Genomic DNA, 15,104 nt, shown 5'->3' on the forward strand with positions numbered 1-15,104 from the left:
TTCCATAGCACTGATTGGGCTGAATGAATAAACAAAAGGCTGGCTCCGTTTCTGTCCTCATATCAATAGCGTCCTCATAATCGCATAATATTCGCACAGTAACTGATAGTTTAAAAATATTTGTTTTAAAGCGAGAGTTTATCAAATTATAGCCAAATGCACTCTGCAATGCCTGTGTACGATACAAGCTTGGTGAAGACTGTTGTAAAGTAAAGACAGTTATCATGCTCACTGTGTAGAGCGCCTAAGGGTCCCTGTTTTTAAGACCCTAATGAATCTGATTTTGTTGTCTTTTAGTTTGTGTTCTGTAAGGCTTCTTTTAAATAACAGATATGGCCTCCTCGGTAATAAAATAAAAGGTAAACATCAGAGAACTACAACAATATTTACTTTGTCTTTGAGAAATGTAATTTGGAACAATACAATATGGCCAGTATGCGATGCATATGTTGTGTATGCAATGGATTACGAACAAAAAAGATGAGAGGAATTACCGGTTTCCCCACTGCTAAAATCAAATGTAAACAGCTGCTTTTCATAAACTTTCAAAACACATCCAAACACATGGGCTTACTGTGTAACTGCAAGTACAAGACTTTCAAAGCTAGATGGAAGGATTGAAACACAGGCAAACCTTTAGGACCACCTGTTACAGGAGACCATGGAGTATATTCAATTGATCTTAACAGTGGAGACTCTGAATATTACAAATATTACAAATAAAAGCAACTCATAAATACTACCAGATACCTTTTTTTTGTAATGATTTAAACAATGGCTTGTATTTAGATCCTCAACCATTTAGATTAATTGAATAGACTCCCACTTCTTTTCAAAGATCAGTTTCCTAAAGATGTTCATATATCGTATTGTGAAAGACACTGAGCCCTATTTTGTAAAATTTCTTGAGTGGCTTTCTTGAAGTTGTAGTTGGCATATCTATTTAAGCCTGGAATTTACATTCCTGAGATTTTATCAGTTCACAAAAATACGTGCCTGAGCTTATCTACATTCATGAACATTATCACTGTAAGGTTTTAAAAGCTGTAGGTCCTGAAATACTAAAACACTCTCCTGTAACATAAACTAATGGGACTGTGGGGTTTAATGAGAGTGAATCAGCCACCCCAGCTACTTTGTCTTCATTGCAACACATAAAGAAGCATATGGAGAGATCACTCAATGGAATATATAGCTTGCTACTGTAGCAGTGTAAACCAAGCTATTAAAGTACAGCTTATTTATCTCTGTGCTGCTCTGTGCTCCTGGGTACTGATCCAGGCATCTAGGGCAGAACAAGAACAAGATTTTTTTTTTTATAAACCAAAGCCTGTGATTGTAGCTTCCCAAAGGAACCACTGTGTATGGCTAGATGACGTTGGCAGAGTGAGAATACTTCGAGTTTGGTTTTTTGTTTTGATTGCTGGCTGTCTGGGAATATTTTTCTGAGCAAATAACAACGTACTGTAAAAAAAATGTTTTTATTGCATGAGATCATTGCATTGCAAAAATCTTGTTTCTGTTGGCGTAAATATTGCTTGAAATGAAATGCAACTAGCTTCAGGCAGAAATAAAGGTTGCCCTTCTCTTGTTTCATGTACCGTGGTCCAGAGTACAGCAAGTCACAGTGAACAAGCACGGACAGAAAACAACCACAAACTGGTGCAGATATAAGTTCATGTACAAGGATCGAGTCACCTAAAAAAAAAATTACAAAAAAAGTATTTAACTAAATTATTTAGAAGTTCTTTCCTCCTAGGTTACTAGAAATTCAACTCCTGCTTTCCTTATGCATCAAATTAAATGGATTATTATATTTTCTGCTTTTCAGAAAAACTAATACCAAAATGTCAAAGGCACTCACAGGATATATATTGAAACCTGAATATCTCTTACAGACAGAATGGTTGAAATGGTTTGATTCTAGATTAAAGAATAATCAATCTAATAATTGTATGATTTTAATTTAAACCACTTTGGTTGTGTGTGTTTTGTTTTTTTTTTGTTTTTTTTTTTAAACATCAAGTAATGAATAACATACGTCGGACTCTTATCAAAAGATGATTAACAGTAAGTAACATTACTTGGCCATCTAAGGATCCAGAGCAGAGACCAGGTCAACTGTACAGCTTATATAAAAAGACCAGGCAGCATGAAGAGCTGTCAACTGTACAGTACGAGTGCAGCTGTTTTGCTTAGATCTCTTTGATGGGGAATGTGATAGCAATTTAGAGTTGCCAGAACTGCAGATCAAGCCCCTGTGTTGAACCTGAAACTAGTACAAAGGGTAGCGGATGTTAAGGGATTCACAGTTGATCCCTTCCCTTGTTATTCTAAGCCCAGTGTTACTTTTTGGCAGTGCTTCAAGAGTTTTATGACGTGAAGGGAGTAAACCGGGAGAATAATAATGACTGGTAGCTGCAGCTCACCTGGAAGCACGTTCGTACAGTAATTGGACTCAGGTTGTATGACTGAATTTCCATGCTTTCTTTTGTGTCTTTTAGGGACACATCTGGCCAGGGGAGGTTCTGCACGATATTCCGCTCCTATTCCAGAGGTGCCCAGGTAAGGTACTTTTTTGGGGGCAATAACTGCACTGAGTACCAACACTTAGAGAGAAAGGGGAGACTACTGAGCAGAAGTGTTATGCTTTTCAACAGGAGCTTTTTAAACCCATCATCTGCTACTTTCAGCTTCATTTTCCATACTGCTTGGCTTTCATGTCACATTCAACCCTGCTTTATCATTTAAGTTTTTCCTTTCTTCTTTGATCCCGTTCTTCCCCGTTCGCCATTATGACTGATTGTCAGTGTCCCTTGTGGTAATGAACAGGCTTCAAGGCTGTTCCAGCAAAATGCTGTGCAAAACTGTCCTTGTCATATGCACAAAAGCACCTTGTTTTTTAAAAAGCTGTTAATGATATTATTCATCTGAACACAATGATTGTGAACAGGAACTATTGACACTTTTTTTTGCTAAAAGGATAACCAATAGTCGGGCAACACAGCCGTTTCGAACCCCGGCCTCCTGGGTAAAGCCTTGAGAAGTAAATGCTTCCCAGCCCCCTATTCCACCCATTTGTACAGTTGGGCTACAGCACAGATAACTCCAGGGTCAGATATTAAATCATAAAGTCTTATTTGTTGAGACCAGCAGTGATTGGAGTTTATGTAAAATTCCAAGGACGGCCCTATTATAAAGACGATTCAGATTGAATTTTTTTTTTTTTAAATGTCGTCTTACCTTTTATGACAATTACAATCATTCTAAGTTGTTCTTATTGGAATTATCAGCCACTGTGTTTTTTTTTTAAATTTATTTGTCTTTGAATAAGTTTGTCCTGGATGGAGCTGCTCTAAAGCTGCCTGCCATAGATATAAAATAGGATAGATCTAATAAAATGTGTTTGTTGGGGGGCTCCCGAGTGGTGCATCCAGTAAAGGCTCTCCACGTGGAGTGCAGGATCACTAGTTTGAGTCCAGGCTGTTCCACTGCCGGCCGTGGACAGGAGTTCCCAGGAGGTGGCGCACAATTGGCCGAGCGCCGCCCTGGTAGGGAGCGCTTAGGTCGGCAGGGGAATCCACGGTTCACCGATGAATAGGGGCACCTGCGGGTCTGCTGTGGAGCCATTCAAATCTGTGTTGTCCTCCGGCACTATAGGTCTGATGGCTTCGCTGTGGATCCGCAGTGCGATAAAAGACAGCTTGGCAGGACACATTTCGGAGGACGCCTGTGTCTCCGAGTCGCTGGGGGTTGCAGCAGGTGAACCGGGATTAATAATACAATTGGCGATTCCAAATTGGGGAGAAAAACTAAATAAATAAAAATAAATAAAATGTGTTTGTTGACAGAGCCAGTGTCATCTTGTGATCTGCCACTTTGAATCAGGTTTCCTTTTGTTTTTCTGATAATACACTGCAATGCACTAGATGATGCTGGCTCTTCCTAATATAAAGACACTACTGTACACATCTGACTCTGGCAGGCAGCTAGAACAGGCAATAGTTCCTGAACTCATAGCCACAGCACCTTAACACAGATTTATAAAAAAATACATAAAACACAGAGTATTTGAGCAGTTGCAATAAGAACCAAAACGGTCATAAAAAGGTAAGGTGGCATTAAAAACAAAAAATAAAATAAAATTTAAAGCTACCTTCTCTTTTAATGATTTTTAAATTGTAACCTGTGTTTAGCTCTATTGATTAGATAGCTCTATGTTTGGATAATACTGTAATATGTTTTATGTGTAATTCAAATTCAGGTACTGGTTAAGTGTTACATACTGTATGTAATATTCAACACTTAAAGGATTGTTAGAAAGTATGTGTGCTTTATTTATTTGGGAGTCATACAGATACTAATACCAAAGCCAGCCTGTGCAATAAAACCCCACCTATACTGTAGAGCTTCCTTTGGAAAAAATAATTATTTGACGGCTGGGGGCATTTAAGCTGTTGGTTGTCAAAAGAAAACAGTTGTGTGGCTGTGTGCCCATGTAAGAGTACCTTTTAACGAAACACATTGAAACCTTTGCCATTTTTAAATCCCAGTAACTCGTTGAAGAGCAGCCAGATCTCATGTTTCTTATTGCATCTAATTTAATTTACCATCAGAAAAACACAGAGTTGCCATAACTATGGTTTGATTTCGCTTTCATAACTGTTCAAAATCAACTGTGCTATCAATATGTACATACAAAGCACTGGCCTCTGAATAAAAACATACCAAATGCAGCCAATGGGCAGATTGTTGGCTGACTGCTGTTTAACTGTGCAGTGCTTGTGTTGACTTCAGTGAGCTTTAAATACTTAAAGTTCCAGAAGAAAAGACAAAGCACATAATTGCAGCATGTCAGAATATCGGTGCTATATCTGTACTTGCATACCATGAGCGCATCTGTTATTCATAAGCATGTTGTCCCTGGAGAGCACACTGCACCAGCACTAATTCAGCTTCCTAGCACAGCCACCTGTGGCACTTACAGCACATCCCAAAGAATATTTATCTTTGATTACACACTGTCATTGTTTCGCTTAGTTGACAATGTTATTTTACACCACAGACTAACAATGAGCTGTCCTTTTTTGTGTTCAGAGCAAATTAGTAATTTACTATATGATCATACTTATCTAGAAGCACTATACGAATTCCCTTGCACATAATCAAGAAGCTAATTAAATGGCAGACAGGTTTTACTTTTTGTTGTATACTGTTGATTAGTCTGTCTGTTTACCTAATTTGTGCAGCTGCTCTGGGCTTTAGTCTAGTGGCAAAATATCTCACAGAAGCTGCAATACCCAGTATCTTCATCTGTTACTGTTTAGAGCTGATGTATTGCATTGTACCTTTCACCCCAAGTCTGCTTTTTGTAAATATATTAGTCACACAATAGCTACTTCAGCCGGTAATACAATTAAAGCTCACATTCCCTTTGGGTGCCCCAGCCAAAATTGACAACTTGGCTCAACGGGATTCGAACCAGCAAGCTCAGCTCCTGATCGTATGAAATGTCTAATGTCTTCATAAACTATTACAGCACAGGGCTTTAAATGGCTTTATTCTCAAAACAACATACAAAATCAACATGACTTTGCATGGATGTCTTTAATTACTGCCTCCTCCAGTGCAAGTAGTGGTAATTTAGATACTGTAAATACACTTGCGCTCAGATAAATACTATTTTTAGAGCCGCACCACACTAAATGGCAGGATTTTAACAGTGCTTAATTAAATTCTAGCATGATAAATGTTTCATGTTCTTGGAATAGTTGGATCATTTGTAATTGGGATTTGATATGAAGCACAAGGCTTGTTTGTTGCAGTGTAACAGAAGGACAGTTTGGGTGTGTGGGATTTGGAAAGACACTCAGGGACCACCTGAAATAATGCACCATACAGCTCCATAGATCTTCATATGGACACAGTTTAACATGCAAATATAAAAAGTGCTCGGTTTCAAACAATAACCTTACAAACTGGTGTACCTGGATAAAACAGCCTTCAAACATTTCAATCTAAATTCTCTGATTCACTTTGACAAGCCAGTTCTTGAAGCAGAGAGAAAACAGTGATCCATATTGCTTAGCTGCGCTGCTGTCAAAACAATATTTGTAACCTTTAATCTTAAATTATGTTTTCAGTGACTGTTCAGTCACTGCCTTTTGGGCTGCAATGATTACAAGTAAAGGCTGGCAAAAGTTAAATGACATTAATATTATATAAGGTAGGCGCAAAAGTAAGTCAATAGAATACACTAGATGGCAAGTTTGTGGTCAATTCCACCAGTAGACTGAACGTGACACTTGTAAGTGTAGGCGTAGTGCAGAGCTTGGGGGCAATAGCAGCTGTCATCCCATTTAAGGACACATTTCATCTACATGTCACTGTGAGAGGTGGTAGTGATTAATAGCATTGTTATAGGGAGCGGTGAGATTGAGAGTAGACCCTTCAGAGGGGCATGGTATCATCAATCAGGTTTTTCCAGAGGGACATGCAATGACAGCTACTACAGGAGAGCCGAAGATCCACTGCAAATGGATGGGCTGTGTGCTGTCCAGTGATTTAGCAAAGTAGGTTAAACTGATACCTTCTCCTTAACACTCATCATAAATCAGTTATCATCACTCACATGCTGAGGGTTATTACAGAGAGGAATGCCCTCTTTCTTTCATCCACATGTTTGACGTTATTTTTACTTTACTGTTACAAGTGACTGCAGCTCTTTTTTTCCTCATTTCAAATCGCTGAAGAACCACCTGCTAACTTTACCGATTTCAAAATCCCAGTTTCTTCCCAGTCATCTTCTTGTACCAGTAAGCCACAGGAATGTATGCTCAGTTTGTTTGGCATTCTGTCGTAGTTTGAAATAAATAGTACAACAGGGCAATGTGTTTTGCAAAGCGATATGTATGCTACCAGGTTTTCTGCCTAGACAGCAGTTTTTACAAAGTCTGTTTATTTCTAGAGAGAAAATTCCTCTTAGTTGATTCATCACAGACACAGTCTGTTCTACTGAAAAATAACCTTACATATCATTTTTTTTAAAAGCAGCTGGATTTTTATCTTTATATTTCCATATTCGTTATTGCCCTATCATACTGAAAAGCACTGCCTATTTGCCAATTCACCCAGGAGTTGACGAAGAACAATACATTATGTATTTACTTACTTATTTTACTAAAAAATAAAGGAGAATCAGCTACTTAGTCAGTAATCCCAGCCTGTCTTTAACAACTATCCTTACACTGAGGATTAGGAGGGATTTTATTTAAAAATCTGGTGCCTTAACACTTTTAGTGATAAATGTCTCCTGAAGGCTCCAGCTCCATGTTGGCTGTCATGGAAAATGTCAATGGGTGTGTTAATGGCTTTTGCTTGTTTTAATAGAAACAGGATGGTGTAAATTAGCAGGTTAAACAATGGAATTGGGACTATTAATCCTGTCAGTGGTCCAAGGAGGTGTTGACACGATTAGTACTGTTCCATTTTCTTTCTGTAGCCCCCCATGCACAACTGTGTGATCTGTTTCCAGTGTTCTTTTCTGTTTTTATATTATTGCAAAGAGTTAAGACAATAATGTAGAAGTATGAGATTCAATTGGGGTGGCTTTATGAAGACCCTGAACGGCTGAGACCACTAAGCATTTTTGTCTTCCTGACAAGCATTTAACGTCTCATTTTAAGTCAAAAATGGAGAAACGAATATGGAAGTGACAGTGTGTCACAATTACTTATTGATGTACTCAATAAATTACTAGGTTTTGGTTTATATTTTACTTTTACCCGACTTTTGTTCTGTGTGTTTCTGTAGCATTAAAAGGTGAGAAATTCGTTTTAAAGTCAATATCAGCCATTGTAAACATGCACCTACTTTGCCAGTTTGTGATTTTTCATTAATCTTAAAGCCAAATCTAAACCATCGCTACTTGAAGAGAAAAGTATAAATCATTCATACCTATTTAATAAATTGTTTGAGCTTTTTCCAGTCTGCTGAAAAGAGGCAGAACTATAACTTGACTTCTGAAAGCTGGGATAAAAAATGAATTATTTCAGATTTTTAGGAGAAACCTGTTTGTGTACAAAAATAGGTTGTGTGTTGCCACAGACAGGTGGAGTTTTAAAACCATTTTTAGGGCATTTATGGAAAATTATTTTGCATTATGAATTTTGATTGCAGCTTTTTAGCTTCCTTATTGTTAGGTGGCTTGGCCAAAATTGGTTTCTTATAAATAAAAGTGGCCGATCTTTATATCCTGTGTCTATTTTTTGACAGGGCGTGATCCTGGTTTATGACATCACCAATCGTTGGTCATTTGACGGTATTGACAGATGGATCAAGGAGATTGATGAGGTAGGTTACAATTCACCAGCAGGTTATTAGGAGTAGAGGTACCAGCGCTAAGTGAAAAGAGAAGTCGGCCCATTACTAAAACTGTCTGATGTAAGACGTGGTAAATAAATTAGAAAGAAAGTGCATTACTGATCTTCTGGGAATGTGAGTAATAATGGGGAAATGCAGAGTGTATGAGTGTTGCGGGTAATACCATACAGCATTTGGTCAAAATAGCGCACTGAAGATAAAACACAAGGAAGAAAGAATAATAAAAAAAAGCTGACACAAGATGCCATGGGTGAATTTAAACACAGCAGCGCCAATGAACTCAAACCTTGTGCTGTTTTTTCAGGATTCATAAAGGTGACATTCCGGATGTAAGTTTAGGTTAACCAAATATTGTGTTAAATAAAAAATGTAGATATAAATAAATAATCATATTACTTTGAAGTAAGCTGTACACTGATGTAAAAACATAGCAAAGTTAAACATAGTGGAAGCATGGTAAAGCACAATCAAACACGTTCCATTACTGGGCACTAACACCACATATTGTAGAGAAGGCATCAGCTGTAAAAAAAAAAAAAAAAAAAATAGAAAAAAAAATTGTTATTCGATTAAATGTTAACATCGGTATTATGGCATCAGATTTTGTGGTTTAGGAGACCTTTATTTTGATTCCACTATTCCTATGCTTCACGTTAGCCAACACATATGCAATTTACAAAGCTTTTGTGCTGGAAAAATATGGGACTTAGCTGGAAAAGAACATTGTATATGATGGACAATATTGGCCAACGTGCTTTATGAAATATGATATCTTCACTCTAACCCTGAGCTACAGCTTCGGAGGACAACGCAGCTCTGGGCAGCTTACAGGCAAGCCCACAGGTGCCCGGCCAGTCTACAGGGGTCGCTGGTGCATTGCTAGCCAAGGACACCCTAAGAACCCCCCCCCCCCAGGCGGCGCTCGGCCAATTTTGCGGCGCCCCCTGGGAGCTCCTGTCCACGGTCGGCTGTGGAATAGCCTGGACTCGAACCAGCGACCTCCAGGCTACAGGGCGCATCCTGCACTCCACGCGGAGTGCCTTTACCGTATGCGCCATTCGGGAGCTTCGAAATAAGATATCTTGTTAGTATATATACACCTCACTTTAAAAACTGCCTTGAAAGTCCACTTTGAAAAACAGTGTTACTGTATCTTAGTTACTTAAATAATAAAACAAGAAATACAAGTCAGAAGGGATTAGAATTACTTTTAAGATGCCTTTAAAGTTAATGATTGGGAATTGTTTGAAAACCAATGAAAAATCTTGTGAAACAGGACTGGAAAAAATGAGCTTAAAGCAAACTTTTGCCAGTGGCGTGCAATATAATTTGGATTAGATATTGGAGACTAACTTCTCATACATCATATTATCCAATAGTTTTTTTGGTTAATTTTCCTTTTTCAAACCACTTGTAATTTCAAGCATCCACATTTGGGCTTATATGTACTGTACGGAGGGCTTTAGAGTAATCAAAGTAAATAATTAATGGCACTTATTCAGGTTTATTCAACCCTTGTCATTTTGGTTGTGTGTTATGTAGAGGAATATAAAAGCCATATGTCCTCCATGGGAATCCCACTATCTAAAATGTCAAATCAGCAGCAGTCACACCCTGAAACAATTTTCTTCTTGCACCACATCAGACGAACTTTGAGAATGTCAACAAGATGAAAACATGATGTGACTTGTATGTGTACGTTTCTTTTAGTTTTCCCCCTGCTCAAACTTACACATACTGTGTAATTAAACACGTTACATAGTGGGAATGTGATGCCTCGTTACATAGGGGGATTTGGTCAATGTGTTAATTCACTGCTTGGTGCTTTGTTTTATGAATCTCCAAAGGACATAAACAAGCTTCAACATCCTTGTAAACATTTTTCAAATTGAAATCAATAAGCAGGAAATGGTATATTATTGAATTGTCAGAAATGGCCGGGTCCTCATTATACAAGTTGCTTTAGATGTAATTCTTCAATCTCTGAAGTAGTTAGAACGTAACTTCTGTGTTTATTTTTACTCTGTTCTTATTTTGTTTAACAGCTGATAATCTAAAAATACCTGCATTGATAGGCTTAATGATTTCAGTGCTGTACCAATATAAAGAAAGACTCTTTGGATCCATTAATTGCTGCGATGAATCACTGCAACCTCCACTTTAATCACCACAGAGTTTAATGCCAGTTATAGTTCTGCACATGGGGCTAGACCTGTGAGGAAATATTTTAATAATAATAAATAAAGAACAAAACGCAGTTTAGCTACCAATGTACTGCACATACGTAGGAATTCTGATATAATTCTACATGAAAAACAGTATCATGACCTACTGTATTCCAATGAAGTAATCCCTCTTTCATGATTAATTCCACATGTATTTATATGAGCAGACACCTATAGTAAATCAGTGGCCATATGCTGACTGTCTGAAAGCAGCTCCGTAATAGAACCTACCTGAGATCCTAAGGTGCCCCACTGTCCGCCAGCAGAGGAATACAAAAGCTAAAACTGATTTTAATTAGTCTAAATAGAGGACTTTTGCAACGGTGCCATTTTACTGTTTTTTTTATCCTCCCAGCATGCACCGGGTGTTCCGAAGATCTTGGTGGGGAATCGTCTTCACCTGGCCTTCAAGAGACAGGTGACTACAGAGCAGGCCCAGGTCTACGCAGAGCGCCTCGGGATCACCTTCTTCGAGGTGAGCCCTCTGTGTAACTTCAACATCACCGAGTCCTTCACAGAGCTGGCCCGGATCGTGCTGATGAGGCACGGGATGGAGAGACTCTGGAGGCCCAACAAAGGTATGCTGAATGTTCCATCCTGTGTGCTGCTGCCAGGGCATCCACACTAAACTTGTGTTTAAGAAGCCAAAGGAGTCGTCTAGAATTAGTTAGAATCTACTGCTGTGATTTCAAATGGTTTGTATTGATTAAGCATTCATATTGGTTGCAGCATTCCCTCCTAAATTTTTTTAGAAAGGGATTTTTTAAAAAAAAATTAAATTTTTTTTATAAACATCTACCCGAATCGCTTTTTTTTTTTTTTAAAAAGAAAATACTGTTAAGAGTTTCTATATTTATTCTAAGGCTCACTGGGCACCTACCATTGGGTAACGACTACTCTGTTCAGAGCCTGATTGACTGATCCAATCTATAAGGTTTAGAATGTATTATATATTTTAATCACAGTTGTTATCCCTGTGAGGATGCATATCAATGGAGGGATATGGAGGTGCTCATACATAATACTAACAGTATCAAAAGGGCTCCTCATTAGTTCATGTTTCATGTACAGCACAAGTGAAACAGATCAAACATATTGATGGGGCTGGAGGAGAAAATATAGTTCAGAAATGTTAAATATTTATCCTCAAGGCATGTCTGCGTTGGCAACTAAAAACTCTGTAAGTGTGCAAATGAATGTGACAGCCTCAATGCCAGTGCCATAAAGACTGATTTTTCTTCCACACAAAGGGAATGTTATCTAGAATTTCAATCCTCTTGTGATTCAAAGGCAATTCCATAATTACACATCCTTTTAAGATCTGTTCTTTTGTAATTATAATCCATCGAAAGTGTTTTTGTTTGACATTCTGCACAGCTATTTCACAACCTATTTTAAAACTGTGTTTGTCTTATTTACAAAAGGTACAGAGCTTAAGTATAAAGGGAAAAACCTAATCTGCATGATGAAAACACAATGGGACAATTTTTTCAAGGTCTTTACGCAAAAATGCAATTTGTACTATTTTTGGGGAAAAGAAAATCTAACTGTTCATTTTGAAATCTGGTAACAAAAACATACCTTTGAGAAACATTCTGAGTGGTTTGTTACTATTCTCAGCCTTCAAGCCAACCTAACCAGATAAAAGCACTGTTTAGATTATAATATAGGCTACAATTTAGAACCACCATCGCGTTCATATTGAAATTAGACACATTTTTCATGAACATGAATGTATTTAGCTTTTTATCTCATTTATCAGTGTTTGCCTTATCATCAAGTCATTTCTACTTTAATATAATTTGTGTATATAGTGTTTAAAACATGTTTTTTAATACTGTTTTCTTATCGAGAAGAACAGTCAAAAGATGATGTTATATTATTGAACCAGTTACAGTGTAGGCTATTTACAATTACTGGAAAGAAAATTAGGAAGTTGGCCACTTTATCAACGGTTCTGACTAAGTGTTCATGGCTTGGCTTATGGTTTAATTCCCTCCTTGCTAGATGTCCTATTTAAATGTCTAAGTAAATAATAACAACAGTGTTAACAATGGTTTAGATCAATTGAACCTAAAGTTGCATTTGCATGGCAACTAAAATAAAGGAATAGCTGTCGTTCTCATAATACTGCTGCCACCAAGTGGTAAATGATGAAAATGAATGCTATTGTTTGCTGAGAGATTTTTTATTTCTTATGGGATAAACTTTAATATATAAACCATTAAGTGATTTATTTTATTATAGGATCACAATGGGGAAATGGCACCACATTTATCACACCATATAAAGGTTTTTAAATTCTCAAAGCACTATGGAAAGGAGCATATCAAGTTACACCAGCAGAGTTGTGCCAAAGGTATTACGATAGTTTTGGCAAATCACCAGACTGGTGTTTTATGTCCATCTCGGTGTTACTATTGCTTTGTCTATAGCAGGCAGTTGTATCTTGTTGTTCAATCAAAAGGCTAAAAGCAAGGCGTGCTGGGTGATTGGGCAACTCTCCTTACTGCTATACCTAGATGAAAAAGTAAGTGCAGTATAAGCAGGACTCCATTTGGAAACAGGTGTTGCATCATTGTTCTGCTACCGAGGATAAAAACAAACCTCTGCTGAGGTCTCTCTCATGTAGGTGGAGCAGAATACACATAAGCATGTCTGTGAATAGAATTAAGGGTAATACAATATCAATTGGCTTTTGTAGCATCATGGTGTTAATATATATTTCACAAAGATAAACTAACATACAGATGTCGCTTTTTGTACTGTACTTGTTTATCTTTTCCTGTATCTCTCCTAGTGTTGAGCCTTCAGGACCTCTGCTGTCGATCCATAGTGTCCTGCACCCCTGTTCACCTGGTGGACAAGCTCCCTCTCCCTGTTGCCTTAAAAAGCCACCTGAAGTCTTTCTCCATGGCCAACGGCCTGAACGCCAGGATGATGCACGGGCGCTCATATTCCCTCACCGCCAGCAGCGGCAACAAGAGGAACAGCCTGAAGAAGTCCAAAATGATTGGTCCTCCACAGAGCCCTTCACAGAGCTGTGCCAGGAACAGCTGCAAGATCTCCTAGCCCCGCCCCCAGCAGTAACCACAGTGAGTTACTGACTGAAAGCCCTTTTCATTCAAGGACTCCCAGAAGCTATTCACTACAGGGCTTCATGGAAAGGAGATTAAATAATAATGATGAATGTTGAGATCTCTTTCTGGGTTCACTCAGACTAATGTTGCTGCTAGATCAATGTTGTAGATTAGGGACAACAATGCACTATAATGGTGTGCAGATGTAATTCTTAATGAATTAAAAATAAATACATGTAAAGTACGACAGTTTTTTTTTTGTTTGTTTGTTTGTTTTTTAATCATGGAAATAAGGGATTGTGTGTAATCAAACTATTTAAATTTTGGTGGGAGTTGGTATTTCGATGCAATATAATTATTGTAAAATAACTACATAAAGTTTGCTGACCCATGAAATAGATTTTTGTTTAAGCCTGTTTCAAGTATTCCTTGGAATCTCACAGGCACTAATTAAAGGAAGCTGCAGAAACCTGTACAGAAATTTATATACAGAAAAATCAGCTTTTGTGTGTATTTAATATGTATTATGTTATTTGATACTTTTGTGCTTTATTGTTTGGTTTGTATCATATATTATTTAATTTTTTTAAGTGTAAAGTGATAGGGATTGCAAAGAGGAAGGAAGATGCCAAAGATGTTGGTGGTAAAGAGATGTCGGAGCAACGAACAAGTGTTTTTACAAATTTTTTTTTGTAAATTATGAGCACTATTATTTCCAATAAATGTTTCAAACAAGAAGACTTGTTTTCCCCTCCGTCTACATTGTTTCCTTACACGGTTATCTTAACTAAATAAAGTTCTGTTACCTACACACACCCCCCCCCCCCCCCCCCCCATTCATTTTCTACCTTTCATGGTTTCAGTCTATAAGAGCACATTGGAAAAGGTTTCACATTCTCATATTCTGCGATGACCCTTATGATTGCATCTTGCCATAGCAAAGAACATGTTCATTCACTTTGTTTTTCTTACAGATTTCCCCAGCACCGATCACAAACCTCTTGTATTACTAGTATGGTATTTTGTGATACATTTTTTTAATCATTAATAAGTGACCAATTGTTTTCCACTGTACTTGATATTGATATACAGTAAGTGAGTAACTCAAAATTCACTTAACAAGTTTTGGAAAGTGAATCAGCCCCAAAATCATACATCCTTACTACAACTTTACTAGTTTATGAATGTCACCACAGCGGCCCTTGATAAAAAATACCGCTATTATAAAAACAATCAGGTATGCTGCACTGTACATAATAGTAATCATGTATTATTATTATTATATTATTATTACAAAGGCAATAGTAGAACTAGAAACTACAAACATCCCATAGAGTTATACATGCTGCCTTTAATAATAAATGATATTCTGTCTGTTTTGACTGATATCCTACAAAAGTCCTGGTGTGACCGCTTG

At 37.6% G+C, this 15,104-nt stretch overlaps 1 protein-coding gene across 1 annotated transcript in view; it reads left to right on the top strand.

The window, feature by feature from the left end:
* The window catches only part of LOC117423300 (ras-related protein Rab-40B), a 50,517-nt gene extending 36,090 nt beyond the window's left edge, over positions 1 to 14,427 (top strand). Inside the window, exons 3-6 of the mRNA XM_034038845.3 lie at positions 2,505 to 2,565; positions 8,275 to 8,352; positions 10,963 to 11,185; positions 13,408 to 14,427. Coding sequence (XP_033894736.1) covers positions 2,505 to 2,565; positions 8,275 to 8,352; positions 10,963 to 11,185; positions 13,408 to 13,679 — 634 coding nt within the window. The 3' untranslated portion in view covers positions 13,680 to 14,427. The remainder of the gene's footprint in view (positions 1 to 2,504; positions 2,566 to 8,274; positions 8,353 to 10,962; positions 11,186 to 13,407) is intronic.
* Positions 14,428 to 15,104: the final 677 nt, after the last annotated feature.

This window comes from Acipenser ruthenus, chromosome 17, assembly GCF_902713425.1.
Source record: "Acipenser ruthenus chromosome 17, fAciRut3.2 maternal haplotype, whole genome shotgun sequence".
NCBI classification, from domain to species: domain Eukaryota; kingdom Metazoa; phylum Chordata; class Actinopteri; order Acipenseriformes; family Acipenseridae; genus Acipenser; species Acipenser ruthenus.